The 24,852-nt window shown below is 39.0% G+C and overlaps 1 protein-coding gene across 1 annotated transcript in view; it reads right to left on the minus strand.

The window, feature by feature from the left end:
* Positions 1–24,852, minus strand: part of IMPG1 (interphotoreceptor matrix proteoglycan 1) — a 127,567-nt gene that overhangs the window by 95,822 nt on the left and 6,893 nt on the right. The window contains exons 3-7 of the mRNA XM_049873820.1: positions 23,331–23,497; positions 23,044–23,072; positions 18,325–18,389; positions 13,790–13,890; positions 10,077–10,229 (exon numbers count right to left, since the gene is read on the minus strand). Coding sequence (XP_049729777.1) covers positions 10,077–10,229; positions 13,790–13,890; positions 18,325–18,389; positions 23,044–23,072; positions 23,331–23,497 — 515 coding nt within the window. The remainder of the gene's footprint in view (positions 1–10,076; positions 10,230–13,789; positions 13,891–18,324; positions 18,390–23,043; positions 23,073–23,330; positions 23,498–24,852) is intronic.

The raw sequence follows: 24,852 nt of genomic DNA on the forward strand, positions 1-24,852 counted from the left end.
GTGTATAAGATCATGTCATCTGCAAATAGAGATACTTTTACTTCTTCCTTGCCAATTTGGATGGCCTTTATTTCTTTATCTAGCCTAATTGCTCTGGCTATGACCTCCAACACAATGTTGAATAAGAGCGGTGATAAAGGGCATCCTTGTCTGGTTCCCGATCTCAGTGGGAATGCTTTCAGGCTCTCTCTATTTAGGGTGATGTTGCCTGTTGGCTTTGTATAAATGCCCTTTATTATGTTGAGGAATTTTCCTTCTATCCCTGTTTTGTTGAGAGTTTTTATCATGAATGGGTGTTGAACTTTGTCAAATGCCTTTTCTGCATCGGTTGATAAAATCATGTGATTCTTGTCTTTTGTTTTGTTTATGTGGTGGAAACATTAATTGTTTTTCTCCTGTTGAACCATCCCTGCATACCTGGTATGAATCCCACTTGGTCATGGTGAATTATTTTTTTGATATGTTGTTGAATTCTATTGGCTAGAATTTTGTTGAGGATTTTTGCATCTACGTTCATAAGGGATATAGGTCTATAATTTTCTTTTCTTGTGGTGTCTTTAGCTGATTTTGGTATCAGGGATATGGTGGCTTTATAGAATGAGTTTGATAGTATTCCGTCCTTTTCTATGCTCTGAAATACCTTTAGTATTAGTTGTGTTAACTCTTCTCTGAAAGTTTGGTAGAAGTGAAGCTGTCTGGACCAGGGCTTTTTTTTGTTGGGAGCTTTTTGATTACCTTTTCAGTCTCTTCTTTTGTAATGGGTATTTAGTTGTTCTACCTCTGTGTTAGTTTAGGTAGGTAGTGTGTTTCTAAGAATTCATCCATTTCTTCTAGGTTTTCAAATTTGTTGGAGTACAGTTTTTCATAGTAATCGGATATGATTCTTTTAATTTCAATTGCGTCTGTTGTAATATTGCCCATCTCATTTCTTATTTGGGTTATTTGAAAAGCCTAAACACTTTTGATGAGTTAGGGAAAAAAAAAAAGAAAATGGAAAATTGAAGCAACCATTGAGGTAAAACACTTTGTTCTCAGTTCTTTGTGAAAGCCAGAGGAAAGTGTTTTGATATTTTAAAAAAAGCTGTAGTTGGGTAGTTCTGACCTGCTTTAGTGGTTACTTTACATGAAATATGAAATAAGTATTAAGTGTTACTTGGAGGAAACTTTTATGGCTACGGGTTTTTCATTTATATACACAGAATGACTATAATATATTCTGAATAGAATTATAGGATTTAGAAAATATATATAATGTTAAAGAGATTATTAAAGTGAAAATGGAAGGTATACCTACATAAGATGATAAGGGCAGATTCTAACTTCATAGATTAGATTTGTTATTAGATTTATGTGAATTACACTACAACTTTCTTAATTTTGCCTTGCCAATTTTAATGAGGTATTGGAGCCCTGTTGGTGCAGTGGTTAAGAGCTCAGCTGCTAACCAAATGTCAGCAATTTGAATCCACCAGCTGTTCCCCGGAAACCCTATAGGGCAGTTATCCACTGCCCTATAGGGTCACTATGAGTTGGAGTCAACTTGAGGGCACCAGGTTTTAATGACGTATTGTCTTAGTTTCCTAGTGCTGCTGTAACAGCACAGTTTAGGAGGCTAGAAGTCTGAATTCAGGCACCAGCTTTAGGGGAAGGCTCTCTCTCTGCCCATTCTGGGGGAAAATCCCTGTCTCAGCTTCTTTAGCCCTAGCATTCCTTGGTTCCTTGGTAATCTCCACGTGGTATCTATCTTTCCTCTATTTGTGCTTGCTTGTTCCTCTGTGTGTCTAACCTGCTCTTTTTACATCCCCAAAGTCATTAGGTTTAAGACACACCCTACACTGATAAGACCTCACTCACATAACAAAGAAAACCCTATTCTAAATGGGATTACATCCACAGGTATAGATAGGGGTTAGGGTTCCAACACATACTTTGGAGGACACAATTCAATCTTTAACAGGTATCTTAACAAAATAGTTTACATTTACTACTCCCAGTTACTTCCCAGACCACCACAGTTTGGCGTCTGTTTCTGGATTCCCACAGGAGGGTTCTCTCCAGAACATTGTCTTTAGGCTTGGCTTTCTCCAAAGCCAGTGGCATTTTCCATTCCTCTTCTATGGTATCCCTGATCTTTCCTCGTCCTTCTTCCACCTGTCTTACTACGCTCTCCCTCCTTTTCCTATCTTTACTTTCTATTTAAATATAAGTAGTCTGCACCTTCCATCCTTAGCCTCCTTGTCTTGCTCATTCTTCCATTTAATCAATAAGCTCTATTGTAGGCAATGTGGTAGGCCCTGGTAAACAATGTCTCATTGACCAGCATTGCCCCATCCAGCTTCCCTGGACAAAGGCTGGGAGGCAAAAGAGACCAAGAGAAAAGGATAGTAGTTAAGTGGAGAATATTGGGAGGAAGAACAGGTGAAAGACAAAGCTGAAGGGTGAACAGGGACACAACCCTGTCCTCTCTTCCTTGTCCTCATTACCCTTCTGTCACTTGTTGGGGAATCTTGTTTTTTCCCATGGCTCCAATGATCACCTAAGACATGGTCCTGAGTTTGCGACATGAATATCCTGATATTTGCCACTAACTGAATATGCCCAAATCAAATTATTCTCTTCCATAAAAAAAAGAGAAAAAGAAAAAAAAAGTTATTCTCTTCCACCCAAATGTGCCTTTCTTCCTGGACTATTTTAGTCAGGGTAATAAGCACCCATTTTTTTCCATGCCAGAAACGCCGGTATCCCCCAGACACCTTCCTTCCATATGCCCTGCACATCCAGTCACCAACTCCAACTCCTGTTGGTTTAAACCCCACAGTGTTTTTTGTTTCCACCATGTTCTTATTTCCTACTTCCCCTTCTGCATTGCTGAAAATGGTTTCTGGTATGTGTAGGGGAAAGCAAGGAGGTATTGTTTCCTTGAATACAATCTTTTTTCCAAGTTAATCATCCCATATCTGTTGCTCTTCACTAAAAATCCCTTGATGGGATGCACTATCTATTGAATAAGGTAAATTTTTTTAGAATGGCATTTGAAATTCTTCACAGTCTGACCCCACCCCCAGTATTTTGTCATTTTCACTTCCTGCTATTATTTCCCTCTTGGTGAGTCGGAATCGACTCGACAGCAATTTTTTTTTTTTTTTAAGTCACACTAAACAATCCCCTGCTCTTTTCCAAATACAACCTGCACTTCTATTCCTCCAGGTCTTTGTGCATCCTTTTCCTTTAGTCCAAGAAGCAATCCCACCCCCCACCTTCAGCTCATTGACTTCCACCCATCTTTCAAAGCCTACTCCAACATCTTCTCTAATGAAAGCATTTGTACAGCCTCAAAGTCAGGCTCAATTATTTCTTATCCTAGCCATCTAGTATTGGGAAGGAGTACACTCACCAATAGGACTCAGCAAATTTTATTTAATCAAGTTCAGTGCATCTCTTCATTCTCTAAACTCATTAACATTCCACTGTGTTGTTACTGTATCTGTAATTACTGCCCACTCCACATTTTCCAAGGCAAGGAGTACAGCATTGATCCACAGATAATCCCCAAATCACATACTGGGTTTTGGGGTACATCATGGATTTTTTTTCCAGGAGGCTGATTTACCTTTAAATTATATTTTCTTGTGCTAAGATTTAAAACAATTTTTATTCCCTGGACACATACTCCCGCTATGAGTTGGAATCGACTCGACGGCACTGGGTTTGGTTTTTGGTTTGGACATATACTCCAGAGCTCTGCTGGTGCAGTGGTTAAGAGCTTGGCTGCTAAGCAAAAGGTCGACAGTTTGAATCCACCAGCTGCTCCTGGAAAACCCTATGGGGCAGTTCTACTCTGTCCTATGTGTTGCTATGAATCAGAATCAACTTGACGGCAGTTTGGTTTGGTTTGGTTTTTGAACATATGCTAACTGCAGTGAAGAGAGTAGCTCAGATTTTGGGTGATAATGAGACACCTGAGTTGACATGGGCTTAAAATATTGGTTTTGTTATTTTCTAGTTTCAAGACCTTTAGTTCATTGCTTAGCCTCTCTGAATCTCAGTCTCCTTAGCCAAGATGGGATAACAGTTCTTACATCATGCAGGTGGTGTAAAGAATAACTCACAATTAAAAAATGCCTAGATCTATCTATTACTGATGAAGATCAAAGATTACAGCCTTCAGTGTGGATTATACCTCAACATAAAACAAAGATCTTCACAACTGGACCGAAAAGCAACATCATGATAAACGTAGGACATACTGAAGTTGTCAAGGATTTCATTTTACTTGGATCCACAATGAATGGCCTTGGAAGCAGCAGTCAAGAAATCAAACAAAATATTGCACTGGGCAAATCTGCTGCAAAAGACCCTTTTTAAAGTGTTAAAAAGCAAAGATGACACTGAGGAAAAGGTGTGCCTGATCCAAGACATGGTATTTTCAATTGCCTCGTGTACATGCAAAAGCTGGACGATGAATAAGTCAGAAAAAGAATTGATGCATTTAAATTATGGTGTAGGAAAAGAATATTGACTGTACCACGGATGGCCAGAAGAGCAAACAAAAGTGTCTTGGAAGAAGTACAGCCAGAATGCTTCTTAGAAGCTAGGATGGCGAGACTTTGTCTCACTTACTTTGAACATGTTGTCAGGAGGCACAGGTCCCTGGAGAAGGACATCAAGCTTAGTAAAGTAGAGGGTCAGCAAAAGGAGTAAGACCCTCAGTAAGATGGACTGAAACAGTGGATGCAGCACTGAGCTCAAACATAGCAATGATTATGAGGATGGTGCAGGCCTGGACAGTATTTCATTCTGTTGTATATAGGGTCGTTGTGAGTTGGAACTGACATGAGGGCACGTAACAACAGATCTATCTATGTGGGATCAAATTGACAAAAGCAACTTGGAAGATTCGATACGAACTTCAGGAGGCAGTGAGTTTATGCTAATGGGGGAAGAACAACTCAGAAAAGGAGGGTGAGTATAATTGCACAACTCAAAGAATATAATAAATGCCACTGAATTGTACATGTAGAAACTGTTGAATTTGTGTATGTTTTGCTGTGTATATTCTTAACAACAGCAATAAAAAATAAATTATAAAAATAAAAAGTGCTTAGCACAGGGAGAGGAGTCTTTGGGTGGTACAAGCTGTTAATCTGTCTCAGATGCTAACCAAAAGGCTGATGATTAGAATCCACTCTGAGGTGCCTAGAAAGAAAGAGCTGGCGACCTACCTCTGATAAATCAGCCATCGATAACTGTGGAGCACAGTTCTGCTATGGCACACATTGCGTGGCTGTGAGTCAGAGTCAACAGGAAAGCAACCTTTTTTTTTTTTTACTTAGTGCAGGGCAGAGAGTTGATGACGTTGTGTTATTACTTATTTGGTTATGCTGTAGCTCTCCTACCAGATTACCAGGTCCCTGAGAGCCTGTCTTTTACTTTACCAACAACCATGCAGTCACCACATAGTAAGGGGTCCCTGGGTGGCTGAATTACCAGACAAAAGGTTGGCTGTTCAACCCACCCAAAGGTGCTGAGGAAGACAGGCCTGGAGATTTGCTTCCAAAAGGTCACAGCCTTGAAAACCTTATGGAGCAGTTCTACTTTGCACACATGAGGTCACCTGTGTGGGAATCTCCTCCATGGCAACTAATGGGGGTGGGTTATCCAATAAGCAAGGTAAGCACCGTGCTTACCTTATCAGGTCATCTGTAGTGAACAATTTCACATTTTTTCACCACATCAAAGATTCTGCTTCTAGGTATGGCTGGTATCTGTCTCTCTCCCAACCCCAAAGCATCTTCCTATAGAATCAATGCCTCTTTTCAAATTTACAGTCCCTGACAGGGATGGATTTCCTAGTAAGCAAGGTATGCATGGGTTTACTTGTTGTGGTTATTTACTAATCTGTAGTGACCAATTTCACATGGCTTTCATGCCTACCTTGCTTACTGGGTAATCTGCCCCTGACGACTAACAACAACAAGATGGAGCCTAGCAAGGGTAGAACAAGCCTTTGGCTAAGCTTTTTTGAAAGACTCTATGGGGAAAGACAGGATAAGGATCTGTGTAGGGGTTAGGGGTTATGTGTATAAATTTACACTGTGTTCCCAATCCCCAAATGGGCTTAATGGAGAATTAGGAGGTTATATTCTGCCCTAGAGCCGGTGGTTATTATGGCAGCAGGCAGGGAAGGGTTGGGTGCATGCTTCAGGTCTGTTCTGGTCTTTGGTGACAAACAGCTTTGGAACCAGAGGGACTGCAAGTGTAAGGATGAGCTGCAGCTTCTGAAGCAGGAAGATTCAGACCCTAAATCGTCCCTCAAACAGAAACGTTGTATATTCGCCAACAGTCAGGCGCAGAACTGCCTGTGTGGAGGCCCGCAGTGGCAGCAGCGACAGCAGGGAGCACCGCTGGGGGGCGCCCTCTTACTTCTTCCTTTCCAGGAGTGGTCCTTGGCCCTGGCTAGGGCGAGGGGATTTATTGCTTGTGTCCATGCCCTCTTTGTGAACACTTTTATGATTAAGAATCAGCTTTGCTTAGGAGGCTGCAGAAGGCACCCAGGGAGGAGGTGACAAAGGTCTTCAGTTAATTCTGTTAAATAATCTTCCGGGACCTTCCAATCATGGAGCACTAACCACTAAATTGCTAATTAAGTGCCCAGCTAACCTTATTAATAATACTAAATGCGCAAAAGCCTCCCTGATTCTGTTGGAATGTATATTAACGGGGCTATAAAAAGGCAGCCTAGCTGAGTTCTCATGGATGTTTGAACAGGAGAAAGCATTCAGACAACAACTAAGGGATTCCTTTTGACATTTGTATTAAATTGCTCATTAGGTTTATTGTGGAAATTAAATTACTGCAAAGCACTGTCCATTAATTCCTGATTAGGCCTGAATGACTTTGCTAATGCAGGCCTTGGGCTGTGGTGGGGCTGACTGATTATCTGATGGTAGGCTGTGAGGTTTGTAGGAGGCTGTTGAGATGGTCTCTGGCAGCTCAGGAGTCTGGAAGGGGAACAAGATGCTAGAAACAGAAGGGCTCCTTCTTCGAGATGCCAGTAACTGTGCAGATGGAACCAGCAGGACTGATGCAATAAGTCTCTGGAATAAGACTGGGCAAGATGTACTCTTCTTTGGCTAACATATTTTTCAGATGCTAGAAGGGGCATACTCATTTGATGATTAAAAAACAAAATACTGTCCTCATAAATGTTCATGGTTAGATAATCTCACAGATGCTTCTATTGTCAGATTCACTTTTTATTTTATTTATTTTTTTATAATTGTCTCTGTTTTCTGTTCTATGAACCTCTGAATTATGGACAAATTCACCTTACCCTTTAAAACCAAAAACCAAACCCAGTGCCCTGGAGTCGATTCCGATTCCTAGCGACAAATTTGCCCTTACTTTGAAATAAGTGAACCAATCCCTACTCACAACAAATTCTTCATCCCAATCATCCTCACTTGCTGCATGTGCAACTTTTAATTCATTGAAAAGGCTTTTCTTGCACTAAAGTCAGGCGAAATAAGAACTGTGTGCATCTGTTCCGATTTACCTACAAATTTGACTTAAAGATACACTTAAGGACTAGGTCTTGTTCGTAACCTGAGAACTGCTTATATTTGAGAAAAATAGGAAGCACAGAATTGTGGTTAAGAGCATGGGTTCTGAGGCCAGGCTGCCTGGGTTTGAATTTTAGCTTTGCCTGTTAATAAGTGTGTCATTCTTGGGCTGCTAATTCATCTCTTTGTGCCTCAGTTTCCTCACTTGGGATAAAGGAGAAATGATATTACTTAACTTACAGAATTGTGTGAAAATTGAATGAATTACTACACATAAAGCATTTATAACAGTGCTAGCTATTAGTACTATAAACAGCATTTTCGACTTAGACAGGAACCTTAAGGTCACCTTTGATTTGTAAGTGGGGAAACTAAGGCCAGGGAAGGCAAGTGATTCGCAAATTCTCATGGCTAATTCTTAGCAGAAATAGGACTAAACCAAAAGACCAGTTGCCAACTGTGTTGATTTGTAGTCATGGCGACCCCCTATGTGTCACAGTAGAACTGTGCTCTGTGGGCTTCTCAGTATCTGAGTTTTTGGAAGTACATCACCAGGTCTTTCTTCTGAGGCACCTCTGGGTTGGACTTGAACAGCCAACTTTTTATTTAATAGCTGAGCAAATTATTGTTTGAGCCACCCAGGGAATTCCAGAAACAAGACTAGAACTCTGATTTTCAAAAAAAAAAAAAAAAAAAAACCCTAATTTATTTGCATTATTCTACATCAGATGGTTTTGGGTCAGGGAAGACAGTGTGTGACCAGTTATTCAATTTTGCAAATTCTCTGAAGTACTACATTCACTAAGGTTTTGCTGAAGAGAATGTTTCAAAGAACAATTGGAAAAGTTAATAAACGATTCATTAATTCATTCTATCTAATAATCCATGTCTAAGTACTTCTCTGCTTCATGAACACCCCATGCTGATGCTTTCTTTTTGAAGGTTGTAGGAGGTAGAGATGATTCTTTATATTTTATTGACTGAATGATGCTACACGGAGAGGCCAGAGGTTAAGAATGTTTGACTCATTCATCTCTCCTCCAGCTGAGAGGAAGAAACATTGACTTCTCCAAATAGGAGAATTAGGAAATGGTTTGTTTCTTGGTTGTGTTGAGTAAGAGGCATGTGCACCCAGGCTGTCCATAAATCTAGTTCATGGTTATGTAATCTCACAGATGCTTCTATTGTCAGATTCATTTTTTAATTTTTTTATTATTGTAAAAAAATATATAACACAACATTTGCCCATTCAACATTGTTCACATACACAGTTTAGTGGCACCAGTTACATTAATCACTGGGGTGGTGGGGATTACATTAATCAAGTTGTATAACCGCCACCAATATCCCTTGCCAGTTTCCATTACCAAGAACAGAAACACAATGCTTCCTAAACAATGACTTCCCCTCTGCCTTCACTCCTGCCTCTGGCAGATTCATTTCCACACTCAGTTACAGAGTAAGTTAACTGCATCCTGAGTTCTGTGCTAGGAGGTAGGACTACAGAAACCAAAGAAACTGTTCTGCCCTCAAGGAGAAATTCATAATCTGGTGGTGGCTGAGGAGGGAGGAATGGAGACAGAAAAGGTCTTAGGCAAGCAAACAAGCAATGTCAAGACAGTGTGATAAGTCTTGTCGCAGCAGTGGACACCAGGTGTTAGCAGAGCCCAAGGGGAGAGGGGCCCATCTCAGAATGGGCTGGGGGAACTTTCCATGACTAAGCCCTAAAATTAGATTGGGGAAGGGCATTCCAGATAGAGGAGGCGGCACGTGTACAGGCTGAAGGCGAGGAGAGATTTGCAAGTGGCTTGTAGTTCCGGAAAGAAGAGTGCAAAGGAGGGGGATGGGAAGGAAGTGGTGCAAAATGAGGCTGGAAAGGAAGCCTGAGGTCTTATCACAGCACATCTTAGATGTTATGCTTAGTATAGCAGTATGGAGTTTATACTGCAGGGAATGAAGAACATTTTAATTTAATCAGGAACTGGTGGACATGATGATGGTCAGAAATGGAAGAGGCATCTTGAGAAAGCTCTTCAGTTTAGCAACTGATGACATGGACAATATACCTGCCTTCCACTTACCCATGAAAAATGTAATGTATTTAAATTGCATCAAACCACAAAGATGGAAATATTATGCAAATACAAAGTATTATAGATTAAAAAAAATTATATTTCAACTCAGCATGATCCCTGTTTGGTGCCTACATGGCCATTGTAGACAGAATATCTGCTCAGTGGCCTGTAGTAAATGAGATCTCAAAACCTACTAATATTTAAAGAAAATAGAAATATAAATAACTTTTGAAAATGGAAAACCCGTGAGAAACTTCTTGGAGATCTTTTTTCTTAATATTTTGGAACCCATTATAGTTTTTGCTTTTTTTCTTAATGGTTATAAATGATTGCCAAGTTACAAGAATCTGAAACTATTAGCCTAAAAGGCTTATGTACTTTTGGCTCCAGGTTCTGGGTTATAAGTTGGTATGTGGTGGTTTGGGGTGTGTTCACTCACCTGGAGTTGAGACTTGGCTGCTAGCTCCTGGTAATATGGGGACTGGGAGTCAGTGAGATCCACCTTGAATCTCTGGTTTGCCAGAGTGACGCTGAGCTCCACCTTCTGCTCCAGTGGATCCTCAAACTTGTTAGTGAATTCAGTTTCTCTTTCCTGAGTTGAAAACAAAAGCACTTCTATTAATATAAACCACAAGCAAATGGTTAAAGTATGTAATATTTATTGGTATTGCTACAATAAGCGGATTATGAATGCTCAAGTGCCTTTAGAATAAAAATCCTATTAACTTAGAAGTGGCCTTCGAATTTCATTGAGAGGCAAAGTACCAAAGCCCCATTAAGTTAACTATCTAGAGTCCTTGAGAACAATGTCATGTTATGACCATGAGCTTTGTGAAAGCACACACATGTACATTGTTGCTGTATCGCTATGATTGTACCACATCCTTGACTTTACAAACACTCTTTAATAAGGGTTGTATTACACAAAATAACCTATGAATGCTGAGATATTATTTAATCTAATCCTTTTAAGAGAAGAGCCTAAAATGGTTTAATGAGATCACTTGTGCTTGAACTTCACATTGAAATTAGTTAGAAAGCACTGTTGAGAGAGGGTTTAGAGTTTCTCTCAGAAGGAGTGGCATATTTGGGCCACCTTTAGAAGCATGTGCTGGAGTGGCTAAGAATAAAACCACTGTTCTGAGGATCTGGATTTGGCCTCTGATGACAAAGGGCCCTGGGTTGCCCTTCTTCCTGCTTTCTGATCTGGGAGCAAGCAGGGCTGTCTCATTGCTCTGAGTTCACATGGGCTCCACAGGCACAGAGCAAGCCTGAAAGTTGGGGTTTGACAGATATGGGTACCCAGATAATTCTGCGATTTGCACAGCTTTCTCAAAAAACATAAACAAACAAATATATCCATACAAAATTGTATGTCTCTGGTAAGGTACATGGTCTCTTATAGTGAAATTAGCATTGAGGAAGCTGAAAGATGAGAACAACTAACGGAAAATACCGTAAGAGGAAGAACTCAACTGGGTACTCAAGCTGATGTATTTCCTCTTCCTCCACAGGTGGTGGACAGCAGTGCAGCCCTTAACTTTACCTGGGCATTTAGAGGAGATGGGTTCACATTTAACAGACTGCTGATGCTTGTTTAACTATAGGATTTGCATGCATTCATTCAAAAACTATACAATGAGCATCTGTCTGGGGGTAGCACAGTGGTAGGAATTATGGAAAATTAAAAGTATAGTGTATGATATTATCCTCTGGAAGTTTACCATTTCATTAGGCAGATTTGATGTTCACAAGACACATTGAAATAAATTCTTTAAACTAACTTACCCTCAGTCCCTGGATCAATTTTCCATGCCTTTCACTTAGCACCCCTAGTAACTTTCTATTCCCATAGGATAATACCCAAACTCTTTTTCCTGACATTCAAGGCCCTCCACAGTATGATTCCAACCTGTCTGAACAACTTTACTCACTTCTCTGCCCCAGGCCTTGCTATGTATAAAGCGACCACCAGACTGCTGTACTCAACGTTGCTCAGACACCACATCACTTGTGCTTGTCTCCTGACCGGAGACCCACTTCTTCACTCCCTACCTTCCACACCAGCAATAACACACCCACACACACATCCACACATGCTTTTTAAAATTCTTACCACTAGCTCATGACTCACTTAAAATAATATCTCCTTTGACTATCTACGGTAGAAGGTGTATTTCCTTCCTCAGAACACCAATAGCATTGATTAACTTCTGAACTGCTCGCTTGACTCCTATCATATATTCACCTGGAGGCTTCTTTTTATGTGCAAATCTCGTCAGCCCCCATATAATCACCTTGAATCCTGCATGGCTCTCGCTCTTCATTGAATGTCCCAAAGCAGAAACCGTAAGGCTATTTATGCACAAAGCTCTCAGTAAATATATATCACTGAGGGTCACTCCTTCACAGTCTGTCCTGGCCTATCATTTTGCCCCAGTCTATACACCTGTCATCTTTAATCATAGCACTTAGAATATTTTGTTGTGCTTATTTGCATTATGAATTCCTTGAAGGCAGGGACTGTGTCTTGTTCACACCTTTATTCTTTGTTCGTGGACATTGGTGGTTCAGTGATAGAATGCTCGCTTTCCATGTGGGAGACCTAGATTCAATTCCCAGCCAGCACACCTCTTGTGGAGCCAGCACACCTCCTGTGGAGCCACCGCCTGTCTGTCAGTGCAGGTTTGTATGTTGCTATGATGCTGAACAAAAGGAACCCTGGTAGTGCAATGGTTAAGCACTCAACTGCTAACTGAAAGGTTGGTGGTTCGAATCCACCGAGAGGTTCCATAGGATAAAGACCTGGAGATCTGCTTCATAAAGATTACAGCCAAGAAAACCCTATGGGATGGTTCTACTCTGTCACATGACATTGTTATGAGTTGGAATCGACTCCACAGCACCCAACGACAACAATGGTGCTGAACAGGTTTCAGTAGAGCCTCCAAACTAAGGTGGGCTAGGCAGAAAGGCCTGGAGATCTACTTCTGAAAATCAGCCGATGAAAAATCTGCAACTAATCGTGAGGATGGTGCAGGACCAGGCAGCATTTCCTTCCATTGTGCATAGGGGGCCATGAGATGCAGGTTGCCATTGACTGCAGAATGATTTTTTGTTCCTGGTAATAGTTTAATAAAACCTGCAACCATCTGGCCTAAGTCCAGGCAACAGGGCCATATCTCTGATCTGTGAATTTTCACACAGAGCTGGTAAGACTGAACTTCTACCATTGCCAGTAGCTTTGACCTGTGCCTTGGAGGGAGGCCCCACAGAAAGGGAAAGGGCAAGAGAAGTAGGTTCATAGACCCCAGGAGAGAGTAGATCTTGTTGCAATGGGGTGTAAGGATGTGAAGATCCAGGTTCTGATTTCCAACCCCCTTATACCATGCCTCCTCCCCCCACTGGAGGCTGCTGCCCCTCCTCATGCTGCCATAACTATGCCACTCAGGAATAAACCACCTCAGGAGTAAAGATAAGGGCATTTCCCTGCTTTTGCACAGAGTGTCTGGGCTCAAAATTTTTTCATTCAATTCTGTATTTATTCTCTTATTCTGCATTCTCTTTTCACTCAAACGAGGTGACCAGTGCTCCCCTTTGCCTTAGAACATTACTTTTATTTTTTTCCCAGTTTGACACACAGGATTGTAATCATTTTGATATTGCTGTCGTAATTGACTCGATGGCACACAGGAACAACATAACCTATTTATGCTGGACCCGGCAAAGAATAAAACCTCTATCCTTGCTGTCAACATGGAATTACAATTCAGTGGAGAAAGAACTTGATGGATTGATTGGTTTATTGACCGATTTACTCATTCATTCATTTATTCGAATGCTCAGTGAGTACTTGCTGTATATAAGTTTCTGTTAGGTACTGGGATAAAAAGGACCCCTGCCCTCCTGGAGTTTATAATGAAGTTGCTCCTTTTAATTCCTCTACCTTTTGCTAGTTCACAATCTACTTTTTTTCCTTCAGCCCCTCGGAAGAATCGAGAACAGTGAATAGAACAAAATCACTGACTCGTAATCTGAGTGCTAAGAATGCAGCGCTAAGAGTTCTGAATGGCCAGTCCATCCACTACTTTTTCCTGTTTTGCTAACAAAACAAAAATGTGAAGAGCTATATGGACTCTGAGAACGTCCTACCTTTGTAGGTATTTTGGTGTCGTTGAGAGTAATTTTGAAAATCTCGTTGAGTGTGCCATCAGGAGTAAGAGGGAAGGGCCCAAGTGAGACACTGGCAACGTCTGCAGAAATTTAAAAAATCACAGGCACAAAAATGAGACTGGAGGAGCTTAAATTAGAACATGGTCAAAATTCCATAGGCTTTTCCTGTCACTCTGGAATTTTAGATGTTAGGTTCATTCTGAACTCATTTATTTAAGATCCCATAAATATATTCTTGAGAAAAATATTACTCATACTCTTGATCCCAGTTAAATTCTTTATTCTTCCTCTCCAGGACCCAAGTTTGATGCTCTCCAAGATGTCTACAGATAAATGGTTTTGCCTAATGAGATTTGATTAATTTTCCTTTTTGTGATTATAATAAGGGTGCATAAACAGATATTTACCTTGAATTTGTTCTTCTGAAAGCTTTCTTCAAATGTTACCTGAATCTTTGCAATTTAGATTGCTTTAGCAATCATTGAGGTATCAAGATTTTAGTCATAAAATTCAGGAGCTGAAAGAACACTGAGAGGCTGTCAGTTCTACCCCTTTTAGAACATTCCAGATATGACAACTGTTTTGATATTGAAAGATCTCCATAGAATGGAAATTTAGGCTCTATTCAAGTAAAGAAAAAAAATCATTGTAATAAAACTGCATTTATATTTTAAAATAAGTTGTTATTTAATAAAATGCTCAGGGAAAAGTTGTTTTATACCTAAATTGGTATACATTTAGGCAGAATTTTTTCCACTTCCATATTAGTTAGGCAGAAACATAAAAAAAAAGGCAGAAACATAGACTGTATTAATTTATTTTCCTGCTTTAGAAGGCAGAATATACCAAGAAAATAATTTGATCTTTCCTTACTTCCTGAGGACTGTGTGGTGCCTGGAAATCAACAGTCACAAGCAGTCACTTGCAATTGTGAGGTTTTGCGCAGTAATTGTACTGGGTGGGGAACTGTGGTTCTCAGTGGGGGTCTGTGGAAACTGGTATCAGAATTATCTGGGAAGGGTGATTTTTTTCTGTAAATAAAACGCATACCCTGTGGCATATTAGAATCTCAAAGGATATGTTCCCTGGCACCTCCTCCCAGATCCTTAGTTGTAAAACCCTGTTGCAAAGACCGCGGCTTCAGTAGGGATTACATCTCAACATAAAAAAAAATCCTCACAACTGAACCAATAAGCAACATCATGATAAATGGAGAAAAGATTGAGGTTGTCAAGGATTTCATTTTTCTTGGATCCACCATCAACACCCATGGAAACAGCAGTCAAGAAATCAAAAGACACGTAGCATTGGGTAAATCTGCTGCAAGAAATCGCTTTAAAGTGTCAAAAAGTGAAGTGTGACCTTGAAGACTAAGGTGCGCCTGACCCAAGCCATGGTATTTTCAATTGCCTCATGAGCATGTGAAAGTTGGACAGTGAATAAGGAAGACGGAAGAATTGATGCTTCTGAATTGTGGTGTTGGAGAAGAATACTGAATATACCATAGACTGCCAAAAGAACGAACAAATCTGTCTTGGAAGAAGTACAACCAGAATGCTCCTTAGAAGCAAGGCTGGTGAAACTGCATCTCACATACTTTGGACATGTTATCAGAAGGGATCAGTCCTGGACAAGGACATCATGCTTGGTAAAGTAGAGGGTCACCAGAAAAGAAGAAGACCCTCAAGATGGATTGACACAGTGGCTGCACCAATGGGGTTAAGCATAGCAACAATTGTGAGGATGGTGCAGGACCGGGCAGAATTTCATTCTGTTGTGCATAGGGTTGCTGTAAGTTGGAACCAACTCGATGGCACCTAACAAAAACAAGTACAAGGCAATTGGGTGGATGTGTCCTGCACCTTGAATTTGACCGGACTAATATATATATATTTTTTATAGACCACGAATTTAAAGTGTCTTCAACCTCTATAGTTCTGTGAATAATCAGTTAATGTTACACTTTTTTGTTAAAAAAAAAAAAAAATGTGACTAGCTAGTACACTCAAAGAACAAAGGTTTGTTGGTTATTTATTTATTCTTCCGTTGCATTGCCTTGAAAAGAGAAATTACCTCCATTTAAAACTATATAAAAACCTGGCTGTGAGAACAATTGTTGGAGAGGTTAGGTTTGTCTTCTAGGGCAGTTAGGCTTTTTTGGAAATTTCTCACTCATCCTGAACACCTGAGGCACCTAGTAACATTCCTCTATCCAAACCTCATATCAGGAAAAGATCTGACAAATTCAAATACAATAAATGCCTGACTCCATTTCATGAGCTCCTCTCCCAGGGAGTGTATGTATGCATTTGCATCTTAAAGGTTCAAGGCTTAGGTTGAAGATATGAGAGTGTTAATTTCAAAATCACAAACTTCTATTTCCAAATTCCATTACACATACAGAAATTATCAATAATGATTTGTAGGGGATTGTAGAGGTGAGGTGGTGAGCAAGGATTGGGAGAAGAGCTTTCTTTTGAGCGAAGTCTTCATGGTGCCCCTGAATTCACACTGTTAAGGATATTTTCTACTCTTTGATGCTAAGTCTCTAGTAAGTATGATGTGAATTGCTTTCATTACAGTTAGGATCATGCAATTCTTTTTGTGGCTGCATTTTGGGAATATCTCAACTGAAAAAATAGCCGTGCATGGAAGTCAACCTCAGGTGTCATTAGAACATTGGAGAAATCCTAAAACATTCATTGCAGGAATGAAAAGGTTGAATGGTGGTATGTTATACTATATTTAGTATATTATTTTGGTATAGTCTGTCTTATAAAGCAGGAAAATAAACCAATACATTCTATGTTTTTGCCTAATTAATATGAAAGTGGAAAAAATTTCTGGCTAAATGTATACCAATTAGGTATAAAACAACTTTTCCTTGAGTGTTTTATTAAATAACAATTTATTATAAAATATGAACCCAACAAACCCAATGCCATCGAGTCGATTCCGACTCATAGTGACCCTATAGGCAGTTTTGTTACAATGATGTTTTCTTTACTTGAATAGAGACTAGATTTCTATCTTCACAGTTTTTGTGAAGAATAGAAAATGGTTTATGAGAGTTAGCTTTCACTTTTACCAAATTATCTTACTAGATTTAATTTTGTTATTACAGAAGCTCCCATCAGCTAAAATACATTAGCTTTCATTTTTTAAAATAGACATATAAATTTCAATTCTCTCATTAATATTGATTGTTTTCTAATATTTAAATGAACTTAGAGTAAAATATCTTTTTATATAATTTTCTCCTGTAGATATTTTTCTGAATAAGATTTAATATTATGTGTCAAAGGTCAAGTTTTAACTATCTATAAGTGGGAACTAACAACTCTACAGCTGTCATATTAATTGTTCAAGAATGTGTTTTGCCACTAAAGTTTTAATAATTGAAATTGAACTAGGCCTGTTGCATTATCAGCTAAAAGTCAGTCTAGAAAAGATAAATTAGCTGCACTTAGGGGAGATATTAAAATATAGTCACATCTGCTGGGTCTGAAGGTTATTGGTAAGTAAAGAAATGGGAAAATAACATTATCATTTGTTTAAAAAACCTCCACTTTCTCAATTTCTAGATTTTAAGTCATCAAAATTTGATTTCTTAAAACATTAACACAATTAAAATCAAATAACAAACTGGGGAAAACACTGCCCAAAAGGATTAATAGTTTTATTTCATATATTTTAAAATATTCTTGTAATTTTATGGGAAAAAAGCAAGATCACAATAGAAAAGACATAAAAGAGAAATTCCAAACATTTAGCAAAATTAAAAAAAAATTTGTTTTCCCTTTCCTTTTGGCAAACATTAAAACAAATAACACTCAATATTGGCAAATGTACGATGAGACAGGCTCTTGTCTTTTTGACCAGTAGCTTAGTTAAATTGCAACAAAATTTTTGGAAAGTAAATTTGTAAACACATATTAAGAGCCTTAAAAATTATACTCTGATTTAGTAGTCTACTTTGAAAAATATCTCTAACAGTGATTTGATAAAATTTTATGTTTCAATCTGTTAACTAAAGCTTTATTTGTGATGGCATAAAATGCTTAACAACCATGGGATGGTTAAATTGATAACATTTATATAGATGCAATAGAATGTTGGAAGCTATTGATTGTTTTGAAGAAATTTTAGTAGAATTACAAAATGTTCTTTGTGTTAAGTGGGAAAAAAGGATATAAACTATAAGCAAGTATAGTCTCAATAATACATATCACAACAGAAGAAAGACTGGAAGGAAATAGGCAGAAATGTTGATAATGATTGCCTCCGGTTGTAGGGTAATGGACGATTTAGTTTTACCTTTAGTATTCTTTTCTATAGTTTTCAAGTTTTTACAAAGAGCACAAATTATTTTCTGAGGTTAGAAAACAATTTAGTTTTGAGAAAGTACATTTTAAACCTTGTCAACTTCAGTAAAAGATTGCTTTGTAAATAACAGGCTTTCTTGATGATTTAGATTAAGGTTCAGAAGCAGACTAAGTGAGATATAAGCTTACCTGCGGAAAACACAGGGGTTCCACCAGGATCTTCCAATGCCTCCTCTGTAGTTATTTCACCTTTTCTATCAACAAAATAAAAAAGCAAGAGGTGTTGAGAAGGCATTTGATGACAATAGGAGAAATGCATTTAAATTAGCCTGTACTGAGTAGAATGACAAATTAGAGGAAAAAGAATATTTAAAAACTCAGTTTATCTATTTTTTCATTATAGCAGTAATATTCAAATATATCCTTTTTGAAGAAAAATTCAAACAACCCAGAAAAAGGTTACATTTGGGTTCATGGCTTTCGACAAGCAATTTGGCATTTTTTTTAGTCTTGGGTTGTATATTGCAGAAGGCAAAGCTGGTCTTTGGGACCTGATGTTTTGTAGTTCCAGTGCACTTACACTGTGTCCTCGCCACCAAAGATGAATTAATGCCATGATCTGTGACGGAAATATTCTCATTAAAACCTCAGACCCTTGATCCTGTAAATCCAGAGAGTCATTTAGTAACTTTAAGTAATATTAACTAACTCTTGTGGTTACAGTAATGGGAGAGAGGTAGATTTCTAGTAATGTAGGCATAGTAAATCCATATTCTGAACTCAATATTGCTTATTCTGTTTGCCTGCATTGGTAACTAGCCAGAAAGTTGGGGGAAGTTTTGCAGTTCCATGAAGGGGCAGTGTGAAAGATCTTTCTGGGGTAGATCCAAGGCCATGGTTATAGAGCTGTCTGCATATGTTGGTCCATTCTAGAATGTTTCACTTGGAAATAAATAGTGGTAGTGATGTCTTTTGAAATTCCAATATAGTAGCAGCTGACCAAGATATTTGATCATATTGGCTCATGGTGATGGTCTTGGGAATAGCTAAGTTTCCTGTTGTAGAATCACCTAGATTAGCCATAAACTGGCCTGGGCTTCCACCAATCTGAAAGGATGTCAGCTGTAAGTATGGACAACAATATTTGTAGGTAAAGAGGCCAAATATAAACTCAGACTCAGTAGTGAAATTTGGAGTCATCTATTCTCATTTTCTTGGTGGCATTATTTTCTGTTGTTAGCTGCTGTCAAGTCCACTCCGATGCTTGGTGAGTCTATGCATATTTTGTTATGTTAAAACATAACAAAACGCTGTCTGATCCTGTGCTATCTTCATGATCGTTGGTATGTTTGAGTCCATTTCCTGACATTATAATATGCAGTTACTAAATAGTTTTACTGGGAATTATATTTGGTAAACCGTAATTATATTAAACATTATATCATTTATAACTTCAACAATTTTCTTTTTTACTCAGTGAATCTTTGTTTCTAGTAAGATCTCTTTCTCCCATCATTACTTTAGCCTCCTTGCTTTACCTTGCTGTGGAAAAGAAAATGACCAAGAAGAGCAGTTATTAAAACATTGGCTGTTGCATTAGCTCCTGCCTACTTTGTGCAGGATTCATGCTGGAGACTGTTTCCATATCCTTTGCTATTAGGTGTGATCCTATCATTGAACAGGCAATCTATACCATCACTGAGGAGCTACAATTTGGGAGGCTGGGCCACTTGGTTCTTCCCTTGGCTTTTATGTTAAAGTCATTTGAAATTGGCAGATTCCTGGACTAGTCAGGTGATAAACATTTCTGTTTTGGCTTCTTGGAAAGGTTCCAAGTTTCCAAGTAAAAGAGTTTTTTTTTTTTTTTTTAATGAACTGACAGCTAATGTCAAATGTCCCTTGCTCCTTCCTTTCTTCCTGTAATGCTGGCAGGCACAGGAGTGCATGGAATGCTTCCATTTCTTTCTCTTTCTAGCCAGGGTAATTGTTTCTTGTAACTTTTAATAATGTTCTATCAAGTGTTGATATATTCTGCTAAGTTTTTTCTTTATGGATGGCCTCTGCTTCACTTTCTTTTTTGGAAAATAGAAGAGTCATGGACAGTGTTTTATAATAAACATTATCCTACATTTAAATCAGAGGAATCAATACCTTTATATATTGTGAAAAAGGATAATACTCTAGTACTAAGGTTTTCCTATGTCACATAATTTCTCCTGGCCATAACTTTTTAAAAATTTGTATGAAAGTGCTATAAAGACATAATCAATAAATAAAATATATGAAGACTTTGCTGTGGAGCCAGTGGGAAAGTATAAAACAGTTCCTGCCCTTGAGAAGTTTATACCCTCACAGGCAAACAGTAAAGCAAGGAAATGTTAAACAAAAATATGTGTCAAATATAACATTCAAATCAGGGAAAGATTGCCGCAGGCTCAAGTAGGCTGGTAAGACATCATGGGGAGGTGGGGCTAGACCTGGAGCTTGACTGGAGAGTAGGATTTGTGTAGGTCGACTGGAGAAAGCAGGCTCTTCAGGGTAAGAGGGAAAGGCTTGTGGTTCAGAGGCAGGGAAGTGTAGGGCTGCAGTGCAGTGAGGAAGTTGTATTATAGTAGTTGTGGGATCATGGATGAATGGGAGGCAAAGTTGGAATGGTCAGGAGGTGAAGGGCCTTCATTAAATAGTTTGGTCTTGGCAGGAAAACAGATGGCTCACTGTCTTAGGTATCTAGTGCTGCTATAATAGAGATACCACAGGTGGGTGGCTTGAGTAAACAAAAGTTTATTCTCTCACAGTCTAATAGGCTAGAAGTCCAAATTCAGCGCGTCAGCTCCAGGGGAAGGCTTTCTCTCTCTGTTAGCTCTGGGGGAAGGTCCTTGTCACCAGTCGAGGAACTTCTCAGCACAGGAACCCTGGATCCAAAGGACACACTCTTCTCCAGGCTTTTCTTTATTGGTGGTATGAGGTCCGTATGTCTCTCTCTTGCTTCTCTCTTTTATACCTCAAGAGACTGATTTAAGACACAACCTAATCTTGTAGATTGAGTCCTGCCTCATTAACATAACTGCTGCTAATCCCACCTCATTAACATCGTAGGAAAATCACATCATATGACAAAATGGTGGACAGTCACACAATACTGGGAATTATGGCCTAACCAAGTTCACACATATTGTTGGGGGACACAATTTAATCCATGACAGTCATTCATACTGATTTGAACAAAGTTTAATAAAGGGACTATTTACTAAATTGTGGAAAGACTATAACAGCAACCACAAGGGATACTGTAGTACCCCAGGGCTAGTAACAGTAGGGTGTTAAAACCTCTCCTAAGGCAGAAGATATCAGAGGATGGAGTAATTATCTTGAACCAGAGACAGAGAAGGCTCTATGGAAAGGGCTGCCCGAGAAGAGCTGAGCCGAAGCTGAAGGAGGTCATCAGCCCTGGAAAATTTCTTGGGGAGAAAACCAAAAACAAACCAATTGCCGTTGAGTCAATTCTGACTCATAGCGAGTCCATGTGTTTGAGAATAGAACTGTGCTCCGTAGGGTTTTCAGTGGCTGATTTTTTGGAAGTAGATTGCTAGGACTTTCTTCCGAGGGGCCTCTGCGTGGGCTCAAATCTTCAACCTTTTGGTTAGCAGCCCAGCGTGTTAATTGTTTATACCACCCCAGGACACCTTTTGGGGAGAAAGGAATAATAAATTCCCTGACTTCATCCTTTTCCAGCTGCCCATTGGCTGAACCTAACCAGAAGCCAGAGGGCAAGGGATACAAGAATTGCAGTCTGTCATTCCAGTCAGCCTCCTGTGGCACAGGGTAAGTGAAGAGTGGGGAGTGGATGTGCAGAAGGACAATGGGAAGATGTGAGAATCTTTTGAAAGCCACTGAACAGGGCTCAGTATAAGAAAAGGAATATTTCAGATTTACTAATCTAGCAGCAATTTTGCAAGTTACGGAGAGGAAGAGATTAGAGGCAGTGAAATCTGTTAGGGAGATCAGATTTGACATTTTTTTGCAGTGGAAATTAATAAGGAACAGAAACAAAGGAGCACATGTGGAAGGCTAGATAAAGAATTGCTGGTAATTCATGCAGCCAAATTTGTCTATTCATAGCATTATCATCTTTAGAGTTAGATTTTTAGATGTTATAAAATGTATGTAATTTATAAATTTGGAGTTTGGTAACATAATCTCTCTTCTTTAATCATTTTATCTAATGCATTTTTCCTTTTCCTGTTTTTCATCTTGATTTTCTCCCTTGATATTCAGTTCTTGTTGAGGATATAGCTCAGTGCTTCAGTAATCTAGTTTGAGAAATACTAACACTTTACAGAATACCAAATGAAAGTGCGAAATTCAGTTGCTCTCTAGTTATATTAAATATTTTCCTGATGTAACTAATAGTTTACCATAAAAACCCGTTCCTGTCTAGTTGATTCTGACTCATAGCAACCCTATAGGACAGAGTAGAACTTCCCCATACGGTTTCCAAGGAGCATCTGGTGGATTTGAACTGCTGACTTTTTGGTTAGCAGCCATAGCACTTAACCACTATGCTACCAGGTTTTCCAATAGTTTACCGTAAGTTCTAAATATTTTAATTGCTCCGCACTGGGTTATATCTTACAAGTGAACATACACACTAGGTACTTTTCACACAGTAAGGAATTCATTTTATCTACAAATATAATGCAAAGATCTATCTCAGCCTATAATATCTACCAACTTTTCTTTTTTATGTACTCATTTATCTTCAACATAATATCTGCATAAATTGTCAAAATAACCTACACAGATTTTGGTGGCTGACATAATATCACAAAGGTAAAATAGCTCAGTCTTACTCCATCATATGATCTATCAAAAGTCAAGAGCATGCAGCATTCTATTTTGGGTACTTACATCTCAGGCAAGTTTCTCTGTTTTATTCTCTGCAAAAAAGATAAAAAGTAATTTTACCAGGAGATAATGCCACCTGAAGAGCTGAAATCTATTTTCATTCTGTTTTCCCTTCAATTTAATTTCAACCTGCCTGTACAATATTATTTTGCAAGAATAAAATTCCTGTTGGCCTTATCAGACATCTTCAAGCACTTCTTGCTTCCTTATACTGTGGAAGCAAGTTCAAAAGGGGCAGGGGCAGGAGGTCTGGAGAGCTGTTCGCTCAGTGTTCCAAACTTAACGCTCACCTGCTGAAGAAGTTCCAGGTGCTCCTGGGAGCTGCTGAAGTTTTTCCCAATATCAAAGAGGCAGAAGGTCTCCTGCTGGCAGATGCTGACCCAGTCCTGGTACTCTCCTGTGTCAGGGATGCGATCCAGAAAGATCCGATATGCCTCCCATACTGCTTCCTGACATACTGCAATACAAAGGCATTGGGCTGGAAAATGGCCACATGGCCACATCCTAAGAAGAGCTCCCTCCCCCAACTCAAGCACAATTTCATAACAAGGAAAGTTCTTTCATGGCTTTATGTTGACACACCGATTTACAGCACAAAGAAATTAATTCATTTAACAAACTTTTATTGAGCACCTACTATGTGCTATGGAGAAAAACTTTAAAAAAAAGAAGGAAGATAGGAAATTGTGTGTGTGTATGTGACTGCAATTTTAAACAGGGTTCTAGGAAGGCCTGACTCTAAAGTTGATGCTTGAGCAGCTTGGGAAAAGCAAAGGCCCCAAGGCTGGAGAGCGATAGGAGCATCAAAGAAACAGTAATGAGGTCAGTGTTGGCTAGAGCAAGATTGAGAGTAATAGAAGATGAAGACAGGAAGAGATAGGGAGGGGAACAGGTTGTACAGGGGCTTGTAGACAAGTAGCTTTCAAACTGGGGTACAGGTAGCCCAGCCGTACTTGAAGACTTTCAAGGGGATAAGCATGCACTCAGTTTAAAGGGAATCAATTTCTAAGTCTCAACTTTACACATGCTTCCCTATAATTGGCCTGCCTAAGGACATACGTCTCCTTTTTCACTTCCCCTTTGGTCATAATCCTTTCCCCGCTTCATCCATCCCTAATCACATTGCCCTCAGGTTGCAAAACAAAAGGACAATTCGAAATAATAATGTTGAGGTTGAAAAAGGGAGTGAACTTATTTGAGGAGTAACACAGACACTTGCAACTCAGGTGGTTCCTGATTTTTTGCTTTTAACAAACTGGGAGATCTAATGAAGTTGACAGTTGAAATATCATTAAAAATGATGATAGATCATGATATGGTTGTCGACATGTAATGCAAAAGGAATGTAAAGAATTAAGGATATTATTATAACAAAACTCTGTTCTTGTTCCCATCTACTTAATTATGTAAGCAAGTTTTCTTAGCATTTAAACAAAACTAAGTAAAAGAATAAGAATAAAATTGATGTGTAATCCTATCTCTTTTAGCAATAGGTAACATAAGAATGATACAGGAACCAATAGAAGATCAAAACTAAAGCAGGCGTCCTCTATACAGAGGCAGAAGCTAATAAAGCCCAAGCTACAGAGCCTTTCATTAACATGGGCCCTTTTAAAGCCCTGCTCTTAATTTTGTGTTTGCAGTGTGGTACTGTACCTAACCCTACATCCATCTGTTAATAAAAATTTACTTAACAATATTTATCAAATTGATAATATAGCCATTTGTTTTAATCAAATATATTTAAAAATATTATAAATGGAACTAAACCCAGGAGAAATTACACATAAGACCCGTAGTCACAAGAAATAA

The sequence above is a fragment of the Elephas maximus genome, chromosome 1 (assembly GCF_024166365.1).
Source record: "Elephas maximus indicus isolate mEleMax1 chromosome 1, mEleMax1 primary haplotype, whole genome shotgun sequence".
Taxonomy (NCBI): Eukaryota; Metazoa; Chordata; class Mammalia; order Proboscidea; family Elephantidae; genus Elephas; species Elephas maximus.